This window comes from Lemur catta, chromosome 13 (assembly GCF_020740605.2).
Source record: "Lemur catta isolate mLemCat1 chromosome 13, mLemCat1.pri, whole genome shotgun sequence".
NCBI lineage: Eukaryota > Metazoa > Chordata > Mammalia > Primates > Lemuridae > Lemur > Lemur catta.
The window spans coordinates 59,494,093-59,516,170 of NC_059140.1; the positions used below are offsets into that span (position 1 = coordinate 59,494,093).

At 36.6% G+C, this 22,078-nt stretch overlaps 1 protein-coding gene across 3 annotated transcripts in view; it reads left to right on the forward strand.

Moving 5' to 3' along the window:
* AKAP11 (A-kinase anchoring protein 11) overlaps positions 1–22,078 on the forward strand; it is a 51,187-nt gene that overhangs the window by 13,316 nt on the left and 15,793 nt on the right. For 2 of the 3 annotated variants that reach the window (XM_045566775.1, XM_045566776.1), the window contains exons 3-8: positions 5,209–5,325; positions 7,275–7,322; positions 8,777–8,911; positions 10,279–10,543; positions 11,117–15,596; positions 19,302–19,457. In XM_045566775.1, coding sequence (XP_045422731.1) covers positions 5,209–5,325; positions 7,275–7,322; positions 8,777–8,911; positions 10,279–10,543; positions 11,117–15,596; positions 19,302–19,457 — 5,201 coding nt within the window. Of the gene's footprint in view, positions 1–5,208; positions 5,326–7,274; positions 7,323–8,776; positions 8,912–10,278; positions 10,544–11,116; positions 15,597–15,807; positions 15,869–19,301; positions 19,458–22,078 lie in introns of those variants that run through there. The other variant, XM_045566778.1, reaches the window with a different exon arrangement.

The window sequence follows — 22,078 nt, forward strand, 5'->3', positions numbered from 1 at the left end:
ATTCATTTCTGTAGAGAGCTAAGAAATGTGTATGGGTTTGACTGCTAACCCTAAGAGAATGGTTTCTAAATGTACAGGATGCCTGCAGAGTTAGAAAATGGAAAGTAAACTTATTTTTAAACAGGTTTCACTTTACTTTGCATTAAAGATAGAGATACGTTGAAAATTTATTGGGAATTAATATTGTGAAATCAAAAATAGCTACAGTTTCTATCCCATTTTTTTCTAACATTTTATTATGAAAATTTTAAAGCATAGAGAAAAGTTACCAAGCATGGTATACTCACATGTAAACCCACATACCTACCATCTGCATTTAACAGTTGTTAATATTTTTCTTATTTGCTTTGTGTCTGTATATTTACTTTTGTGGGTTTTTTTGTTTTTTTTGTTTTTTTTTTTGGAGATACAGTTTCACTCCATCGCCCTGGTTAGAGTGCAGTGGCATCATTGTAACTCACTGCAACCTCCAACTTCTGGGCTAAAGTGATCCTTCTGTCTCAGCCTCCTGAGTAGCTGGGACTACAGGTGCACACCACCATGCCCGGCTAATTTTTTTCTATTTTTAGTAAAGATGGGGTCTTGCTCTTGCTCAAGCTTGTCTTGAACCCCTGACCTCAAGTGATCCTCCCACCTTGGCCTCCTAGAGTGCTAGGATTACAGGTATGAGCCACTGTGCCCGGCCTGTATTTACTTTTTGGCAAAACCATTTGACATAGTGGCCATAATGTTTCTTCACCTCTAAAAACTTCACTGTGCTTCTCTTAGGAATAATAACATTCTCCCACATAACAGTAATACCATTATCACATCCAAGAAAAATAAATAACATTCCCATATATCTAATACCCAGCTATACTCAGATTGCCATTGTTACCCCTGAAATGTCTTTTATACTTCACCTTCTCCCCATTTTGGATCCAGTCTAGGTACCTGGACTCATTGTGTTTGGCAGTTGTGACTTAACTGGATTGAAAGAGTTGAAAGATTGACTTCTTGAATAGGTCAGGCCAATTTCTTTTATAGTGTCCGACATCTGGATTTGTCTGATTGTTTTCTTGTGGCGCTATTTAATTTGTTCTTCCCTCTTCTATATTTCATATAAAGTAGAAGTTATGTGTAAAGGCTTAATTGGATCAGGTTAAACATTTTGCAAGAATACTTTATAGGGTGATGTGAAGACGTAATTTCAGGTGTTTCTATGATCGGTGATGCTAAGATTGATCAGTTGACTAAAGTGGTAACCCTGCCAGAGCTGTCCATTGTAAAAGTGCATTTTCTGTTTTTTAGTTAGCAGATAATCTGTGAAATGATACATGGCTTTCTACAAATATCCTGTTTTTTCCAAAAACCTTTTTGCTAATGTTTATGACATCCCTTGATGACCCTTTCCTGAATCCATTATTTCATGGGTTTTGCAAAATGGTGATTTTCCTAATTCTATCATTCCTTTTATGTTTATTAGCTGGTATTCTTTTTTTTTTTTTTTTTTTTTTTGAGACAGAGTCTCACTCTGGTGCCCGGGCTAGAGTGCCATGGCGTCAGCCTAGCTCACAGCAACCTCAAATTCCTGGGCTCAAGCAATCCTCCTGCCTCAGCCTCCCAAGTAGCTGGGACTACAGGCATGCACCACCATGCCCAGCTAATTTTTCTATATATATTTTAGCTGTCCATATAATTTCTTTCTATTTTTAGTAGAGACCGGGTCTCACTCTTACTCAGGCTGGTCTCGAACTCCTGAGCTCAAACAATCCGCCCACCTCAGCCTCCCAGAGTGCTAGGATTATAGGCATGAGCCACTGCGCCCGGCCTGGTATTCTTCTTAAAAAGGGGTTTTTCCATTCACCTTAGATAAACTATGATATCACCTATAAAGGAGTAAATGCCTTTTAATTACCAAGTTTTAGATTATTGACATAGCGTTAATAGTTATCTCCAGTGGTGGCAAGTGAGTTTATTTCTCCTCATTCATTCATTTATTTATTTATTCGTGTTGCTCTGGACGCATGGATTTTTACAATTATATACTTTACAATCTTTTATTTGTTTATAGTTATTCATCCATCAATTCATTCATTTCTTTATTTTAAGTTGCTTAAATCAGTGGTCCCCAACCTTTTTAGCACCAGGCCAGTTTTTCCACAGACTAGGGGGTGGGGTGGGGTGGGGCGGGGTGGGAGGGTGGTTTCAGAATGATTCAAGCACATTGCATTTGCTGTGCAGTCAAACCTCTCTGTTAATGATAATCTGTATTTGCAGCAACTCCCCAGCGCTAGCATCACTGTCTCAGCTCCACCTCAGATCATCAGGCATTAGATTCTCGTAAGGAGCCCACAACCTAGATCCCTCGCATACACAATTTACAGTAGGGTTTGTGCTCCTATGAGAATCTAATGTGGATGCTGATCTGACAGGAAGTAGAGCTCAGGCGTTGATGCAAGCGATGGGGAATGGCTGTGAGTATAGATGAAGATTTGGCTTGCTCGCCTGCCACTCACCTCCTGCTGTGTAGCCTGGTGCCTTGGGGTTGGGGACCAAAGGCTTAAATTGTCCCCAGATTGGTTTTTAGGAGCCCCTCTAAGGTGGTGCCCTTATCCCTTTGTCTTAAGCTCACAATTATTTGATTGCTTTCTTGCTTTCGGGTTGTATACTGTTGGTATAGGATGACCCAGTTTTACCTACTTTCTTCTTCTTTAGACCTAGAATTGGCTATTTCTTCAGAGAACCCTGAATAGTATTTAGAAACTAATATCTGGGTACTCTGAGTACCCTTTGTTTCTACAGTGTCATGAGTTTATATTGATAGTTCAAGTTCGGATTTCACATTTCATATTTTTCTGTTTTGATTTAATGTTTGTAAATTAGCATGGAAACCTCCATTCATTAATGAAAACAAAATTGTTTAAAATACTGAATATTTTCAAGTCCACAGAAAAGTTGGGGAAAAAAGCTCAGTACAATGAACATCTCATATACTCTTCACTTAGATTCACCCTCTGTTAACATTTTGCCATACTCATTCTCTCTCTCTCCCCTGTCCCCACTTTACAATTGTGTGGTAGGCTACAGACATTATTTTATTGTACTTCTAAGTATGCCAGCACCATTACCACCCTTAAGAAAATCATTAATTCGATTCACATCACGTAACTTGCAGTCCATACACAGATTTCCGTAATTATCTCAAATGTTCTTATAACTTTTTTTTTTTTTTTTACCTCTCCTCTAAGATCCAGTCAAGGTTTATACTCTGCATTTGGGTATTGTGTCTCGTTAGCCACCCCCATTGTAGATCATTCCAATAGCTGAGATTCTTTTCTTATGACAATAAATCTTTAGAAGAGTCTGGGCCAGCTGTCTTGTGGAACATCCTCATATTCTGGGTTCATCTGTTTTTCCCTATAATTAGGTTCAGCAGGAACACCTCAAAGGTGATGTTGTGTTCATTCCCCTCTATCAGCTTGTGAGGTGCATATTGTTGATGCCAAGCTTGAACAGGTGGTTAAGATTGTAGCCACCAGGTAACTCCAATATAATTGCACATAATCCCTCTGTAAATAATACAATTAATAAATAATCTGTAGGGTGATACTTCGAGACAGTGTGAGTATCCTGTTCCCTAATAACTTTTAACCCAGTAGATTTAGGATACACTGATGATCCTTTCCTAAATCAGTAATTACATTGAGAGTTACAAATGGGGTTTTCTAATTTTCTTATTCTGTTCATATTTGTTAGCCAGCATTCTTAGGTAAAGAAGAGCTTTGCCCTTTTCTCTTTCTTTTTTAATGGACTCAGATTTTTTTAAAAAAAATTCAGTAGTTATAATCCATTACTATTTTTATTCTTTTTGATGCTCCAATTGTCCTAAATTTGAACAATGGGAATTCCTTCAAGCTGGCTTCTGTGTTTTTTTTTAAATGACCCTATTAGTCTTTGAGTAGCATTCTGGTTCTATTAGATTTTCCGGGCTCACTTCATATTTTCTCCACCTTACACCTGGAACCAGCCATTTCCCTGGGGCACTCTAGTTCCTTTTATTGGTGATTGGTACTTAGAAACCCAAATCTAGGGACTGGGTATGTTCATTGCTACTGAGGGTCATTGCACTTTTCAATGGAAAAAGGTAGTGCATATATTTATGAATTATGAGTTCATATTGATAGGTCAAATTCAACATTACACCTTTTTTCTTAAATTCTTTGACTTTATATTTTTATCTCTTAGACTAAAGATTTCCATTAATTTTAATTTATTAAAATTAGCAACTGTTGTTGAGTTCATCTAGTATGAGGTTCTGAAATCTGGGGAAACACAGTGAGTGAAATAGTCTCTGACCTCCATGATCTGGTTTAATGTGTAGGAAAGACAAATATATATGAGTGTAGTAATTATAACATGTTGTGATGTGAACTAAGTGATCTTGATGTACAAACCATACAGCAGGACCTTTGAGAGAGATGGGAAGAATCTTCGTGGGTTTTAGGATGGGTAGGATTTCTACAGGGAAAGATTGGGGAGTAAGAACATTTCTGATAGAAGAACAGATCAACAAATCAGTGGAAGGGGAATAAGTTAGAAGGAAATCAGTGCTCTATTTGTGTCTGCCTATTAATATAACAGTCATCATTTTCTTTATGTAACTTTTTCTCCCTCTGTTCCTTTGCACTTGTGAGAGCCACTGCTCCCTATCCCTGAAATCTGGAATCCTGTCTCTCATTTTCATATAGCTGCCTTAATACCCCTGAAAAACCTTATTTTGGATTGCTTTCTCTTCCTTTTTTGTCTTCATCTTTGTTAAGGGAGTAATCACTGTTGTTAGTATGCCTTACAATAGCTTCTGCATCCTCTCAACTTGTATAAGTTGTTGCTTCTATTCTGCTAATGACTTGAAAATCAGATATGCCATCTGTTAGGTTTTAGTGTAAGGTAAGAGTGAGTGAACTTGTTGTGAGGCCTTACGTGGTCTTCCAGGGGGTTGAATGCCTAGACTATGGTGTATGTGTGTGTTTTGGGCATGTGGAACTCTACTTAAGCCTTTTCAGCTGAATGTAGTTTTTCTTCTTCTCAGTTGAATTGAGTTCTGCATATAGTTATGAAAAGGTCCAAGATGAATATTAATTGGAGAATGAGTGACTCTCCATCTAAAATATCTCCAGGATCTCTTATCTTATAATTAAATAAATTAAGAATATCTTTTTTCCCCAGAGCTTCAGTGAAGATGTGTTCCAGTCTGTAAAGTCGTTACTACAGAGTGAGAAGAAACTGTGTAGTGTATCAGCAGAGGACAGTTTAAAGCAGGATGAACATGCCAATTTAACTGAGGTTTGACATATTAGTTTCTAACCCTTTTCCTAATAATGCACAATATATTTTCATATGTCCTTTGTAAGGTGTGCAAATCTCCAAGTATCTTTTGGAAGAAAGGAAGGAAATTTGTTATTTGTGTATCTATTATTGAGTGCCTATCATGTGCCAGGTACTCTCTTCTACATTATCCAGTTAACCCACACAACTGTGGGAGAGAAGTTATATTGCCTTAAGGTTTATAGATAAGGAGACAGGATCCTAGAGATTAACAGTTTACCTAGGCCGGGCGTGGTGGCTCACTCCTGTAATCCTAGCACTCTGGGAGGCCGAGGCGGGAGGATCGCTCGAGGTCAGGAGTTCAAGACCAGCCTGAGCAAGAGCAAGACCCCATCTCTACTAAAAATAGAAGGAAATTATCTGGACAGCTAAAAACATATATAGAAAAAAATTAGCTGGGCATAGTGGCACATGCCTGTAGTCCCAGCTACTCGGGAGGCTGAGGCAGAAGGATTGCTTAAGCCCAGGAGTTTGAGGTTGATGTGAGCTAGGTTGATGCCACGGCATTCTAGCCTGGGCAACAGAGCAAGACTCCATCTTAAAAACAAAACAAAACAATTTACCTAGATGTATGGAAGTTAACTGAAACACTTGTGTGAAGTAATAACCATATTTAATCGGAATAAAGATCCTGGGATAATTTAAGATTCTGACTTGCTTCTGAATCATCAGAAAGAGATTGAAAGTATATTCAGTGTTGCTTTATATTTTAACTATGCTGTTTTCTCCTGATTCTTGAGAACTGATCATCCATATTGCTATCATTTAAGTATTGTATGTTTTAGCCACAGTACTTATTTAGTAGATAGTTTACTATTCTATCCTTAAATGGAAAAAATTCTTACTCTGATGCCAAAAATATGAAAAAAAATAAATTTAAAAAATAACATTTTTTTCAGGTTATGAAAGTAGTACATATTCTCTGTAGAAAAATAAGAAATACTGAAAGTATAAAAAAGAAAATGACTATTACTGGTCCTATGAATTTGGGGGAGAAAAAGCGGAGTAGATAAATACAAGATCACTTATGACTCTGTCAACCAGAGTTAATCACTGCATCACCACGTATAGTTTGATGTCTTGCCTTTCAGTATTATTTTCCATGCATATGTTTTTAAAAATAAGATTGAATTTATGTGTATATCATTTTTCTGTAACTTGTCCTTTTTACTTAATAATGTGACATATCTTTAGGCCATTAGATATTCTTGAGAAATTTATATAAATTTCTGCAGAGTAATCTCTATATAAGGGTGTTGAAGGAAATAAATGATGCTGTCACAGGAACCAGTGAAGAAGTAGCTCTGGGGATCTACTCAGGGAAGGCATCTATGAGGAGGTGACATTTGAGTAGAAACTTGAAGAATGCGGAGGAGCCAGGCGTGTAACCATCCAAGGAAGAGAGATCCAGACTGAGGAGGGCAGCTGCAAAGCCCTTAGGCAAGAATGTGAAGGCCATGTTCTAGACCAGGGCAGGGGCCCATGTGTATAAATGAAAATGAGAGAAGGCTGAAGGTATCAGCTAACCCCAGTTAGGATTTTGCCGTGGAAAGCATGGAAGAGAAGTGCGTGGTAACAGTGGTAATGGGAGCAGGTGGGAGAGGATTGTAGTGTGAAATGCAGGTGAGAAAGGTGGCAGGGGTAATGATAAGAAGTGGATGTATTTGAAAAATGTTTTGGGGGTAGAATTGATTGAATTTGCTAGTGAGGGAGATAGGAATGAGCTTCAAGAACTGCATTTTGGAGCCAAATCTTTGGTGAAAAACATATTTGATTATCTTTGAAAATATTATCCTGTCCAAGGCAGTCACCTTTGTTTGTTTTTTTCTTGTTTCTCAGCTTTATCAACCATCTGAGACAAGATTTAAAAATTCAAATTAATGGAACTTTTCTCCTTTTTTATTCAGGTCACCTTTCTGGGTTTTAATGAAGAGACAGATGCTGCTCATATACAGGTATGGTCAATTTATGGAACTGGAAAGGACCTTGAGGAATTATTTGGAACAAATTTTGAGACCACAGAAAATTTGCCTTAATGCCCCAAATTTATACTAAAGTCTTCTGATGTCTTTCCTTTTAAAAGTTAAAAGGGTGACATTTTGAGGTCAACTTTTAAGTGTGCTTTGGACATTTTCACTTTTAGCATTTTTACTGAATACCCTTGTTACAGAAAGCAGCTTTAGGATTGAGCACAAAAGTCATTTATGCGAGAAGGTTGTAAACCACAGGCTGACTGACTTTGTTTTCATTCTGTGCATAATATAAAATGTAAGGCTTGTTTCTTTATTTTGATGGTTTTCATAATTTGACTTCAGTAGTAGAAAATTTTTTATTTTTAGTTGAGATAGAATTAAATTTAAAAAATAAAATTTGTAAAAAGTAACAATTAGCCAATGCAAACATTTTAGCCTGTTTGATTTAGACAGTTATTTACAGCAGGACTGATATTTGATATTAGGTTCAACAAAGGAAAACTTCACAGTTATATGAACAGTAGTTGAAGCTTATGTAGACATGGTAGGCATACTATTTTTTTCCTCCCTCGTGCTACTTCTTAAAAATTTGTGATTGCTACGTGTTTCCTTTTGTGGAAATAAAGTGTCTCCTAATAGAGGAAGAGATAACATTATTGAATTCGTTTTGAACAATGCATATCAGGTGTTTATGAATAAAAATTCTGCTGTGTGTTCTGATTGTGCCCTTGCTTGAAGGAAATAATCTGGACAGAAGGAACAAGAGAGGACATATTCCTGAGAACATATATGGCTGGAAAGAGAAATGTTTCAAAGTATTTCTCTAACACTGTCCTTCTCCTTTAAGAGTTACTGCTAAAACCATGTTTATAAAGGAAAGTACTCTGTAAGGCGTCAAAGACTTTAACAAGTCTTTAACTGGGTAAAGTATTTACATAAAAAGGGCAAACAAGAAAAAATAAAAGCTATTTTCTTTTCCTTTAATCTTCATAAAATTTTCTGTTAAAGTCTAATAAAATAACTTGGGGAGGAAAGACAGTAAAATGGACTTGTATTTTATAAAGTTAAACTTAAAGCTCTTAGCCAAAAATCAAATATGAAAAATTCCAGAGTTAAACCTGAGGACTGTAGCAGATGCTAGAAACTATTAAGTACCTAGTTGTCATGGATGTGTGAGGTGTTATGTAAAATTTTATTTATAGATTGATGTCAGTACATTTGAAAGGCTACAGGAATAGCCAGTATTAAATAATTTTAGTACAGTTTTGAGTTTTAAAAAAATTATCTGTGGGTAATAAACTGCATATCTTAACTATTATGAACCAGAAAATTTATTGACCAGTAGACCTTATAATTTTTGAATGGGGTCCACATTATAGGGACCTTAACAAAAGTGTTTTTCTACAGTGTTATTTATTGTTATTATTTTAAATTAGGATTTAGCTGCAGTTTCTTTGGAACTTCCAGATCTTCTGAATTCACTTCACTTCTGCAGTCTAAATGAAAATGAAATTATTTGTATGAAGGATATAAATAAATCATCAGATATAAGCAGTGCTCCTCTAAATCAGGTAACTTTTATAGATAATTTCTAATGAGTCTTTCCGGGAAAATTTTACTACAGTTGATAAAGAGTATTAAACTTTTAAATGCTTAGATGAAGTTTCTTTTCTTTTTTAATACTATCTTAAGGTAATATAATTTCTAAGAAATATAACTCATGAAGTGTTGACATCTCTGAAGAATGCAATAATTTTGGTCATAGCTTATAAATTAGATTTCCATCTGTGAAGTTCCATAAATGGTATGCAAATACATATTAATCTTTTTGTAAAAAAAATCCTTTTCCTGGATTTCTTGAACAGCTTTTACCTTTATATAAGGTATGGGGACTTTTCCCTTTTATGGCCAGTTTTAAATTTATATGAATGTGCTATATATTTTAGAGAATACACTTCAGCTCATTTTCCAGTTTTAAAAAAATTGCATCTATAGTGGACATCTGATAATATATTCTTTATTACTAAACAAAAATGTTACCATTTCAAATAGGTGGTTAGTTTTAAAATACTCAGTGCTTAGTTCTTTACAAGTATATGATTTTATTGATAATGCATCACAGAAAAATATTTTAGGAGGTAAAACGTATACAATTGAACCAGTAGGTTTAAGGATTACTTATTCCAAGTATTAAAAAACTGCTGTATTCTTTATGAGATCTGATAAAAGTAGAACTGCCTGCCTCATTTATTTAATTATATTCTTCATTCATAATTACTTTGCTGTATTTGCTAGGATGTAAGAGGTGATTATTATATTTGGTTTCAATTTTTTTTACTAAATCATTCCTCAATATTTTCATTTTTTAGATAATATATAGGGGAAAATCTGGTAACTTGTATTCTTAAAGCTGTAAACATTATTCTAAGTTGTAATAGGGAAATTTAAATAAAAGGAGGAGACATTTCTTTTATTGTGATAGGAGGGAAGAAGGCATCATTCTGGAAGGTATGGGAAAATGGGATAAAAACAATAAAATAGAACCCAGTTCCTGCCCTCAAGCAATTTGCAATGTAGTTGATGAGATGTGAATGATTAAATAAGGAAAATCACAGGGCTGTATAGTAATACAGGAAAACATAATTGCTCAAAGGAATGGATAGGTAGTAAATTCTCTAACATTTAAGCAGAACAGACTAGGTAGAATTTGAATACCTAGATAAGAGAAAGATGGGAGAATAAGAGACTGGGAAGTGAGAAATGTAGAGAAAGGATGAAGAAAAGAATTAAACATTACAAAACCAGGAGCCCTTCAGTATATATGTATTTCTTGTTTGTTTTCTGGTCTGAGATTATCTTACTTCTATGCTTTACTTCCAGATAATATGTTTTGTATTTGAAATTAAAATTATTTTTATCATTTTTCATCTTTCTCAAGAGTCATCATTCTGAAATGCTTTGTGTCATGAGAGTATCACCTACATTACCAAGATTCAGAATTGATTTCATCTTTAGTCTCCTAAGTAAATATGCTACTGGTATGAGATACACCCTGGACACGTACTCACATCAGAAGTGCCAACTTGAGACCACTAATGAAGATGATGATGATACTAACCAGTCCGTGTCTTCCATAGAGGATGACTTTGTCACTGCTTTTGAGCACTTAGAGGAAGAAGAGACTTTAAAGCCATTTAGTGATGGTTTGTTTTTTGTTAGACTTTTTCTTGAAATGGAGATAAACTTTAAAATTCACTTTTGAAAGTTTTAAGGCAGATGTGTTCAGTTGAAATTTGATCCAATTTAAACAATTTAACCTTTTTTCTGATTGCATGAAGAACTAATTTCCTTGTGATTTTAAGTTCATTGTTATCTGGTTTCCAGTTTTGCTATTTCTGTTCTTATTTAGGCAGTACTGTTCAAGTGCTGTTTATGTCATTACTGTAAGAGCCTGGAGCATGCCTAGGTTCAAATTTCAGAAGAGTTAGCTGGCAGAGTCACCACAATTATGTTTCTAACATGTGTGACAGCATGTGAAGCATTCCATATATCAGGTATCCCCAGATATAGGGTAAAATGAAACTATTTTATTAAAAGGTATATTTGCTTTCCAGTGTTACTTGGGGTGAATCTTTCTGTTAAACGACATAGTTTAGAAGATACTTGTATTATGAATGAATATTTCACGTTTAAAGTCAATTTATTCAATTGGTTTAAATTAATTTCTAAAAATTTCTATTCAAGAACAATTGAATCATTTTACTCTTTTCTTATAGGAATAAACATTGCTACGCTTAGAAGCCAGTGTGATGCCGCTGCACAGACTGTTTCTGGTCCCCATGTAGAAACCCATGATTTAAGGATTCTGGTTAGCTCTGGACGGCAGAAATCATTAGCTAAACCCTCAAATTCCTTAACAAATGTTCAGGGACATAAAGAACTACCTTCTGTGAAAACTTCAGTCACAACATCAATTTCAGAGCCTTGGATCCAAAAGAGTTTCTATAGGTCATCTAATGCTTCAGATAAAGGTAGTGATACACAGAAAATGTTTTTTTCTTCGTCTCCTGCCTACTCATCTGAATCAGAATGCTCAAGTCCAAGTCCTGTTATTTTCTTGGATGAAGAGGGATATCAAAAAAGTTTAAAAGCAAAACTTGAGTTGCCTAAAATTCCTGTGATGAAAGATGATATAGAGGATTCAGACTCAGAAGTAAGTGAATTTTTTGATAGCTTTGATCAGTTTGATGAACTAGAACAAACTCTAGAGACTTCTTGTCTATTTATAAAAGATCCTATCATAGGGACGTCATCACAAAAGAAAGGGCATAAACATGGAAAATGTTGTATGAATCCTCAAAAATTTAAGTTCGATCGTCCAGCACTCCCAGCTAATGTTAGAAAGCCAACTCCTCGTAAACCAGAATCTCCGTACGGTAACCCGTGTGATGTTCCAGATTCTCCTCGCCCAGTGAAGGCAACCGGGGAAGATAGTGGTTTGTTTAGCCCTATTCGATCCTCTGCATTTAGTCCTCTTGGAGGCTGCACTCCAGCTGAGTGTTGTTGCCTAGCAGATAATGGTGGAGATACAATCCATGAAAATCATGATTCTGTGTATTACACCTATGAAGATTATGCAGATAGTGTTTCTTGTGAAGTACTAGGCTCAGTTCTTCACACCCAACATGCTAATGCCATATCAAACATTAATAGTTCTAAAAGTGGAGAAAACAAAACTGTGGCTCTTAAGCATGGAAACCTTGATCAAAAAAGTAAATCGAAAAACAAATCCTTAATGATTAAAGATAGCATTCAGAAATTTGCAGCAGATCTCGTGGAAAAAAGTTTTGGCGGTGCATTTAAAGACTTACAGAAAGGAGTTTCTTCATGTACCAATGCGTTATGCCACTTAGCCATCAAATTGACATCATCTGTTTTTCAGATGGCATTTAATGAACTGAGAAGGCAGCGTGCATTTTCACTGAAAGAACGTGCCATTAGTGGCCTGGCTAATTTTTTGGTGAGTGAAGCTTTATCAAATGCCTTAAAAGACTTACAGTATGTAAAGAAGCAGATATTTACAAATACAGTTGCTAGGTTTGCTGCAGATCTTGCTGAAGAGCTGGTTTTTGAAGGCATCATGGAAGTGTGTCAATTTTCATATCCTCCAACACCTGCATCTCCACAGTGTGGGTCGTTTGACTTTGAAGACAAAGTAGTGAAGTCGTATGCAAAAGATTTGTCTGAATCTGTAATACAGGAAGCATTCATTGAGCTATCACAAGTTGATGTGACCTTCACAACAAAGGCAGCAGTTAGTGTCTCTACAGATAACATCAAGTATGTGAGTGCAGCAAGTGGAGTGCCATCGGCACAAACAGTCACGTTTTCCCCTTCTTTTCACAGTCAAGCAGTTACGGTGACAAAACCAATGCAGGAACATAAAAAGGAATACACAGTGCAGCAGGCCTTGTTTTGTACATCTGGAATTGTTACTTCTATACCAGTGCCCTTGGCAGGAAGTGCCCTTCTCCCATATCATATTTCATCTGGTATGTATCAGACAAAGTCTCATCTGTCATCTGATGATAGTAATTCAAATGGTGATTCTACCCAAGCGCATGTTACCACAAAAAACAATGAAGAGGAAGTAGCTTGTCTCCGAAATATTTGCTTACCTTCAGAACACAATCCAGGTAACCAGAATGATTTTAAACCAACTAATGATGATGGTGAAATGCAAAGTTCTTCAAAATTAACAAGTGACCCCGTGATAATTAACAACTTTTCTGCAGCAATGGTGCATACGATAGTAAACGAAACTTTAGACTCAATGACATCATTTGAAGTTACAAAAACAGTTGATGAACAACACACAGATTATTTAACTAAATCAATAGAGGGAAAAAACCCTTCTTCCCACTGTGATCAAGCAACACTGCAACGGAGTGAAGCTAGCAATAAGGACGTGTTTGCTCACCAATTATCTAAATCTATTATTAAACATTCCATAGATAAAAGCAAATCAGTGATCCCAAATATAGATAAAAGTGCAGCACATAAGGAAAGCTTGCCTGTTCCTGGAGAAGAATCACAGTTGACACTGGAAAAGTTCCCCAAATTTCTTGACTCTCAAGATCACAGAACTCACTGTTCACTTTCAGTTGAAAAGGATTGTGCTCCAGAATGTAAAGGTTCTATGGTTCATGAATTTTCCTTAGAGACACTACCACCTTTTCCAACTGTGGTGGGCCAGAAACCTGATTTGAAGGAACTTGCTAAGGATAAACCAGTGAAAAAGCATAATTTGAAAAATACGTCACTTGAACCCTTTTCTTTTGGACAAGAAAGCACCTTTCCTCATTCACATACCTTCTCGTCGGCAGTGCTTACTTGTGTAGATGGTTTGCATGTGGAAGATAAACAGAAAATCAGAGACAGAAATGTAATACCTGATACTCCTCCATCAACTCCTCTGGTACCATCCCAGGCTAGTTCTGAATGGGATATCAAGAAGTTAACCAAAAAGCTCAAGGGGGAATTGGCCAAAGAATTTGCTCCTGCTACACCACCTTCTACACCTCACAACTCATCTGTTGGTAGTTTGTCTGAAAACGAACAAAATACTATGGAAAAAGAAGAGTTCATGTTGAAACTCATGCGATCTCTTTCAGAAGAAGTTGAAAGCAGTGAAGGTGAAGAGCATTCCGAAGTAGAGCACTCAGGGAAGAAAGTTCAGTTTGCAGAAGAATTAGCTACACGCATCATTTCTCTTGCAACTGAAATGGCAGCTTCCCATTTAGATCATAAAATAATTCAAGAACCCAAAGTTAACAGACCTTGCTTAAATGCACAAAGTCAAAGAAGTATATCACCTACTTTTTTAAATCACTCAGCTGAAAATTTACAAACATTGTGCAATTTTGCAGGTGATATGGCAGCAGAAGTCATTACAGAAGCTGGCAAAATAGCAAAAGTTAAAAGTTGTATGCTTTTCAGCCAAAAGAACAGTTTTTATGTTGATGGTGACCAAGATTATAGATCAGAAGAGAATTTGGGACATAGGGACATAGAGGCCCTGGCACACCCAAGAGAAATGGATCCATTTGTTCTTTCATTACCACCAAGTTCTTGTATGTCAGGTCTGACATATAAGTATCCCAGCTGTGAAAGTGTGACAGATGAATATGCAGGTCACATTATCCAAATACTAAAGCAGGAAGGTGGTAATAGTGAGTTAATAATGGATCAGTATGCCAATAGACTTGCCTACCGATCTGTTAAATCAGGATTGCAAGAAGCAGCTAAGACAACCAAAGTGAAGTGCAGCTCAAAAATGTTTCCTGTGCAAAGCTTACAGGTGAAAACAAACAAGGAACTGTTGATGTTCTCAAATAAAGACTACCACCAGGTAGATAAAAAAAGACAAAGTAAAAGAAATGGAGGTTACTTTTGTAAAAATCAAACTTGTGAAAGGACCCAGGATATACATAGAAATGAGTGCTCTGAACTGTGTAGTTTTTCAACTTCTCTTGCTCACAGCATAACAAGAGATGTTAAAAAAGAGCTTATAGCATCTACGGTTGGCTTGCCAAAATCCTTAACAGATTCTTGCTTGTATGAAAAATCAGTATGTGATGAAGATACTGAGTGTCACGTTGAACCAGAATTGCCTAAGTCTCTTCAGCCTTCCTCGCAAAATCACAGGTTTTACCACAGTACAGGCAGCTTAAATGGAGAGAATGTTGTTCAAGCTATAGAACAGTATGCTAAAAAAGTAGCAGATGACACTTTAGGGCTAAGTTTAGGATCCACAGTTTTCCAAGTGTCTGAGACCACAAAATCAGCAGATAGGGTCACTTATGCAGAAAAGTTGTCACCTCTTATAAGTCAAGCTTGCAGATATTGTGACCTTAAAGAACTCCATGATTGCACCGGAAATTCATCTCCGCACTTTTTCAGACAGGGTTCACTTACAATTAGTAAGCCAGCTTCTAATTCAAAATTTAGCACCATCTATCAGAAATCTAGAATTTTTCATCTCGATGTCCCTCAAATTCATGTTAATCTTGACAAGAAGACAGTGCTTGCTGAGAAGATAGTTGCTGAAGCTATTGAAAAAGCAGAGCGAGAGCTGAGCAATGCCAGCTTGGCAGCTGACAGTGGCATTGGACAAGATGGTGCCAGCTTTGCTGAGAGCCTTGCCACAGAAATAATGACATCAGCTGTGACAAACGTTGGACATGCTGCTAGCAGGTAAGTTTCAAGTGTCTTTGGTTGGTATGATAAAACAAAAAATTAAATGCAATCACATATGTCTTAGATCCTGTTCAGAAAAGATTATTTTTAACTCTAAATTCACAAAATTTTTTCCCATTGCCTGTGTGTATTATTTCATATCCTACACATGACTGTCATATATCTTGTCTCCTGATCCCTTTTGAGGGAAGGCTTTATCCATTTACAGAGCTGGAAGATGAGGGCAAGAAGATAATCACCTTGGCCAAGTTCACAGAGCTGTGAAGTAGGTAAAGTGGAATCAAAGAAACAGCTGGAGAATTTTATACAGTAGTCCCCTCTTATCCTTGGTTTTGCTTTCTACAGTCTGAAAAATATTAAATGGGAAATTCCAGAAATAATTCGTAAGTTTTAAATTGCACACTGCTCGGAATAGTGTAATGAAGTCTCATGCCCTCCTGCCTGGGATGTGAATCATCCCTTTCCATGCTGTGTATGTTTCCCACCTGCTAGTCACTTAGTAGCAGTCTTGGTTATCAGATTTAAAAAAACATGGTATATGTAAAGTTCAGTACTAGTCACAGTTTTAGGCATCTACTGGGTGTCTTGGAACTTATCCTCTGCAGATAAGGAGGGACCATTGTATAGCAAATGTAGAATATTACCATATTAATTTACTACTCTGAGGTTAAATTTTCTACAGTGTTTTCTTTTTTCTGTTCACTGCGTAAGTTTTCTTATAAAGAGCATGGTTTAGTCAAACTACTGTGAGGGAGAAAGCAAAAGTTCTCCAAATACTGTCACCACTGCCACCACCTCTCTTGATTGATTCATATTCTAAGGGGACAATTCTTTCCAATAGTTCTACAGGGTCCTGTTCTTCAGTAGCTGTCTTTTATGTTTAGTGATTCTAACAACTTAGTCAAAATTCTCACTGTTAACCTTCTTTCTCCCTGAGAAAACATCAGGACCAACCTGTTACTGGTCTGTAGGATTGTAGTTGTAAATCTCATTGGAAAGAGAAAATGCTTCGAGTTGAGATGGGATTTAATTGAGTCACATGTTATCCCAGATTTTTTAGTAGCTTTTGTCAAAGTCATGACAAGGACTGCCTCTTTTCTTAGCCATCTTAAAATAGGGAGATGCAGTTTGGTCAGGACTCTTGAACCCAATTTTCCATAGCATTCACTTGAGAAGAGACATGCTGCGGGTTTCTGGTGAATTAGAGAGGGTCTCTATTTGCCTTAATCAGGCAGCCTCCTTCCTCCTAGACCAGGGGTTGGCAAACTATATTCTGTGGGCCAGGTGTGGCCTACAGCTCGTTTTTGTGTGGACTGCAAGCTGAGAATAGTTTTTACATTTTTAAATGGTTAAAAAAAATCAAAAGAATATTTTGTGTTGTGAAAATTATATAAAATTCAAATATCAATATTTATAAATAAAGTTTTATTGAAACACAGCTATGCTCATTCATTTATATATTGTCTGTAGCTGCCTTTGTGCTCTAATGGCAGAGTTGAATAGTCACGACAGAGACCATGTGGCCCCCAGTGCCTAAGACTTAGGCCTTAAGTGTTTATTGTCTGGCCCTTTATGGAAAAAGTTTGTGAACCTGTGTCCTAGAGCCACATTTTCTTTATTCATGACTATATATTAGTTCCTAGTACACTGATAGACATATAATAAGTGGTTAATAAATATTCAAATGAATAAGTGGGCCTTTTTACAATGGAAGCAACTTTCCTCACTATGTGGCCTCAGGCTATTAATTTTCCCTCCTCCTCAGTACCTGCCCCCACATCCACCCTCGTGGGAGGGAAAGAGACCCTCCTCTAGATTAAAGTTTCAGCATCACTCCCAGGGCCAGCAGATGGCTTTGCTGTTAATTCTTCAGTATTTTCACTTTTCCTTCTTAGAGCTGGGTGGGTAGATAGGCCCTTGGAGTTCTTGTAAGCCAGTGCGTCCAGTTCCAACATTTTATAAAGGTTGGTAGGATCTAACTTTGTAGTTCTTCTCATGTTTCCCTTCTTAATAGTTGTGCTAGGGCACTGTAAGTACTGACTGAAGAGTTGCCCCTAGTGTGTACAGTTTACCGTTTCACATTTTCTGTTTCTAACATTAAAGTCTGTCTTTCAAGCTTGAAGAGAAATTCCTTCAAATGGCTTATTTTTTGAAGCATTTGGATTATTTCACTAGTGTCACTTTTCTTCTAAATGTTTGATTCACAAAAGTAACCGTAAATATTTCACAAAGCTGTAATATACAGAAGGGTGGCTCGTGAATGTCAAATGGGAAATTATAGTGCATTTGTAAAAGAGCAAAACATCTCAGCTATATTCTAGGCTGTCACTTGTAAGCCCAAATAACCTAGCAGTCATTACAAACTCTTCTCTGGACCTCATCCCGTGGGTCATTTGAGCCAAAAACCTTAAGAATGTGGCACATATCAGGAAAAGTGTTCAAAAAGAAAAAGTAGCACTCTATTATGGCTCAAAACTATAGAATGCCTGTCTCTGGAATGCCCAGTAGAATTCTGGTTGCTATATCTTAAATACAAAATGAGAATAGCCAAAAAAAACCAAAAAAACAAAACAAAACTGGGAGGGGGTGCAGTTCAGAGGCTATTCTAGGCCCTGGGGTTACAGAAGTAAGTAAAACAGGCAAAATCTGTGTTCTCTTGGGGCTTATGTCATAGTGGATTAAGATAGACAATAGATAATTAAAATATATAGTAGGTCATGTAGAGGTGAGTGTTTTGGGGTAAAAATAAAGCAAGGAAGGGCGGTAGAGAGCGCTTGTGGTGACAGTGGGTGGCAGCAGTTAGGGATGGTTTGCAGTTTTGAATAGGTAGCTGGGAAAGTAATACTGGCAAAGTAACATTTGAACCAAGAGCCAAAGGGAAAGAGAGAATAAGTCCTGCTGGAGTCAGGGAGAGGAGGGTTCCAGGCAAAGGGGTGGGACTGTGCATGTTTGGGACACAACAGAGAGGCTTGTGTTTTCATAAGTGGAGTGACCCAGGGAGAACAGTAGGAGATGAGGTGGACATTGTGAGAGGGCATCAGCCAGTGTGTTTTAAGGACACAGGCTCTTATTCTGATTGGTGAGAAGCCATCAAAGGTTTTGATCAGAAAACATTTTCTCTTTTCATGTTTAAAAACGTCACTTTTACTATGATGAGAAAAAAATGTGGAGGGGGCAATTACAGCAGTCAGTGGACTTTCTTGTAACAATGCAGTAAAAACATAAATGCCTCTTCGTTGAAAAAAAATGAAAAGTGTTATGGTTCATGCTCAAAATCTTGAAGAGATTTGGCCAGTTTGAATAAAGACTTGATTGACAATGCTAGATTTCTTTTTGTTCTTAAATCTCCTTTAGTACAAATTAAAGTACTATATTACAAAGCAGATGATAAACTTAGGAACTTGCATTGCCCTTTAGTGTCCTGCTTTAAACAGAATTTATATAAATGATGCACTAGAGATAGATTCATAAGAGATTAATAAGATAAGTTAGGGGTGTTGGTGGATGCCTTAGTTAATTTGGAAGTTAATATGCTGTCCTGCATAGTCTCTTTATTAGCGGACACAACCAAAGGACCAAATGGACCACTGGTTTGACTCTGAATATTGGTCCTTGTTTTTGTCATCTTTATCATCAAATTGATAGTCTTACAAATTCAGAATCTGTGATGCTCTGAGTTTGATTTTTTTTTCTTCTTTTTAGTTCAAAACAAATAGAAGACTTTCAGTCAACTGAGTCTTTTGGTAGCCAGCAGATGAATCTCAGTATTGGTGATGACAGCACTGGTAGCTGGTCCAATTTAAGTTTTGAAGATGAACACCAAGATGAAAGCAGTAGTTTTCATCATCTAAGTGAAAGGTAACTAAAATTTTGCATATAATTGTATAATTTAGGTCCTCAGACCTAATAAGTGAGCTGTAACTTTATGTTGAGTATTTAAAAATTATAAATTTGAAAATCTGCTATATGTTCAAAATGTATTTTATTCTCAATGTGTTTCTAATGGTTTTTGACATTTACTAAATATAGTAATTAGCCCAGCTAATTTCCTTTGGATGTGCCAGTAATTTGAAAAATATTGCGTGTTTAATTTTAAGCTTTTCCTGAACTTTTTGTGAGCTTTTGAGGAAAATGTTTTCTCACTTTAAAGAGGGTCCCTTTTTTTTTCTTTAGAGGATGGGAAAAAAGATAGTTATCTGTAAAAGGGATAAAAATAGCCCTGTAATTTTCCTGATATTAGTTAAATAGTAGCTTTCTGGTGCAGGTAGGGCCCTTACTTGTCCTGCTATTAGGAACAAAATGACCTGGGGCATTTATACTTGAATGATTGAAAAATACATAAATCAAAGCCATTATAAAAATTTTGTTTTGTGTAGCAGAAGGCATTTATCACATATATAACTTTTCTTAGTTAACTTTGTTCATAACAATGGTCTTTGAAATAATTTATTAATTAGGATACAGTTGTTTCTTATGTTCTTACCTCTACCTAAAGGCATTCCTAACTAACCTGTAAAACTCTATAAAATCTTTACCCACATTAACTGATAATTGGAAATAATAAATACCATCTATAGCTGAGTCTAGAGAGAAGAAGGGGTTCTCAGCATACTTCCAGTTTCAGGCATATGGGGGAAGGACCCGGTGAGGCACCAGTGGAACAGTGCCCTTGGAAATGGCAGACCAGGAGGGGGAGGGAAGACGATGATTGAGGAGGAAGAGGGAGCATAAGGAAAGGAAATGGCTCTTCACCCGTTAGGACACTTCATCCCACAGTATTTTGTTTGATGCTTGGATTAACCAGTAAGTATTAATACTTTTACAGAATATCTATTTTGTCATAGTTTCTGATAATACTGTATAAACCACCAATATTTCTTAAAATCTAAGTCCAAAAAGGCAGTGTTTAAAACTGGTAGAAGCAAATGGGGCAATGCTATAAATAATAATTTGGCCCTTTTCCATATTTTATCTAGAATAGAATATTAACATTTAATTTCTTCTCTCATCTTTGAGAAGCAATCTTTAGGATTTCGGTGGGGGTTGACTTCATTGCTTAGGAGATCCTGGTGTTAAAATGGGAGGGACCACTATGGGTAGAGGATTGTGGCATTAAGAGGATTTGTAGCCAGTTGAACAGCTCTATGCACAATGTTATCTAATTTGATGAGAGGAGGAGGAATCTTAGCAGTTTCTGTTCTTGGTTCTGTCCTCCTTAGCATTACTTTATTAGTGATATAGAATGCTCGTTTGTGGATGACTCAAAATAAGGCTGAAAAAATAATCCCATTAACAGAACAAAGGTTCCGAAAGACCAAATCAGGCTGAGACTAAAATTACATTTAGCATGGGGAAATGCATTTAGGTTCAGAAAATTATTAGAATTCAGGTAGGAGCAAACCTGGCTTGATAGCATTTTGTGATAAAAAGACCTGTGTTTCGATTGACCACAGTTGTAGTATGAGCGAATGATGCCATGTAGTATTAAGGTTCAGGCACTCAGAAAAAGATAGTAACGTTCATCCAAGGTTGGTGGTGGCTTGTTGAATATACAATGTCCGGGGCCTCACCTTCAGAAATGAAGATTTGTTAGGTCAGTGGAAGGTCCTGAGAGTCTGCATGCTTGATAAGCACTTTACGTCATTTCAATGCATGTGGTTCAGAGACCACACTTGAAGATACATTGCTTTACCCATTCTGCCTTTTGATGACATTAGCTATAGGTACTGTTCTTTTCTGGCATAGAAATCAACGTAGGAGATAAAAACTTTGGCAGTTTGGAAACAGCATGCACGGTCATGAGTGGGAAGTTCAGAAGAGGGCAACAACTTAAAAAAAAAAACACAATAATTTCAGATTTTTACAAGTGTTTAGGAGGATTATATAATTATCTGATCAGAAAGAGAACTGGTCTGTGTATATGAACTTCTTACATATTTCAGGTAGTTTGTGACTCTTTTAGAAGTTATGAATTAGATTAGGTAAGAGATGGGCTAGACTTACAGAGTTTTGAGATAATTTTTGTGGGCTATGTCAGAATTGATACTAGTTTTCCGATGGCTGAAAGCCACAGTAAAGAATTTCAGTACCGGACTACCACTAGTTTGAAGGTATAAATATACCTGTTCTAAACACAGAAAATATGAAAGGACATGAAGGAAAATGATAGAAGCAGGACAATTTTTCAAGAATGAAATAGGAAGGCTATTAAGTAGAGAAATTAGCTTATTTTATGTTGGGTTAATATAGGGTGATCACAGCTCCTGATTTACTCAGGGTAGTCTGGTTTACTTCTGCTGCACTGTTGTAATTGTTAACGGTGGCTTCTTTCATTTTCAAAAGTGTGCTGGGCAGATGAAAAATCTATGCGGTCACCTTAGTTAGAAGTGGTATTTTAGAAACAACTGACTTCAAATCTGACCCATTTTGAGGTACAGAAGCAGAGGAGAAATGAGGTTAGTTAGAGGAAGTTTGAATTT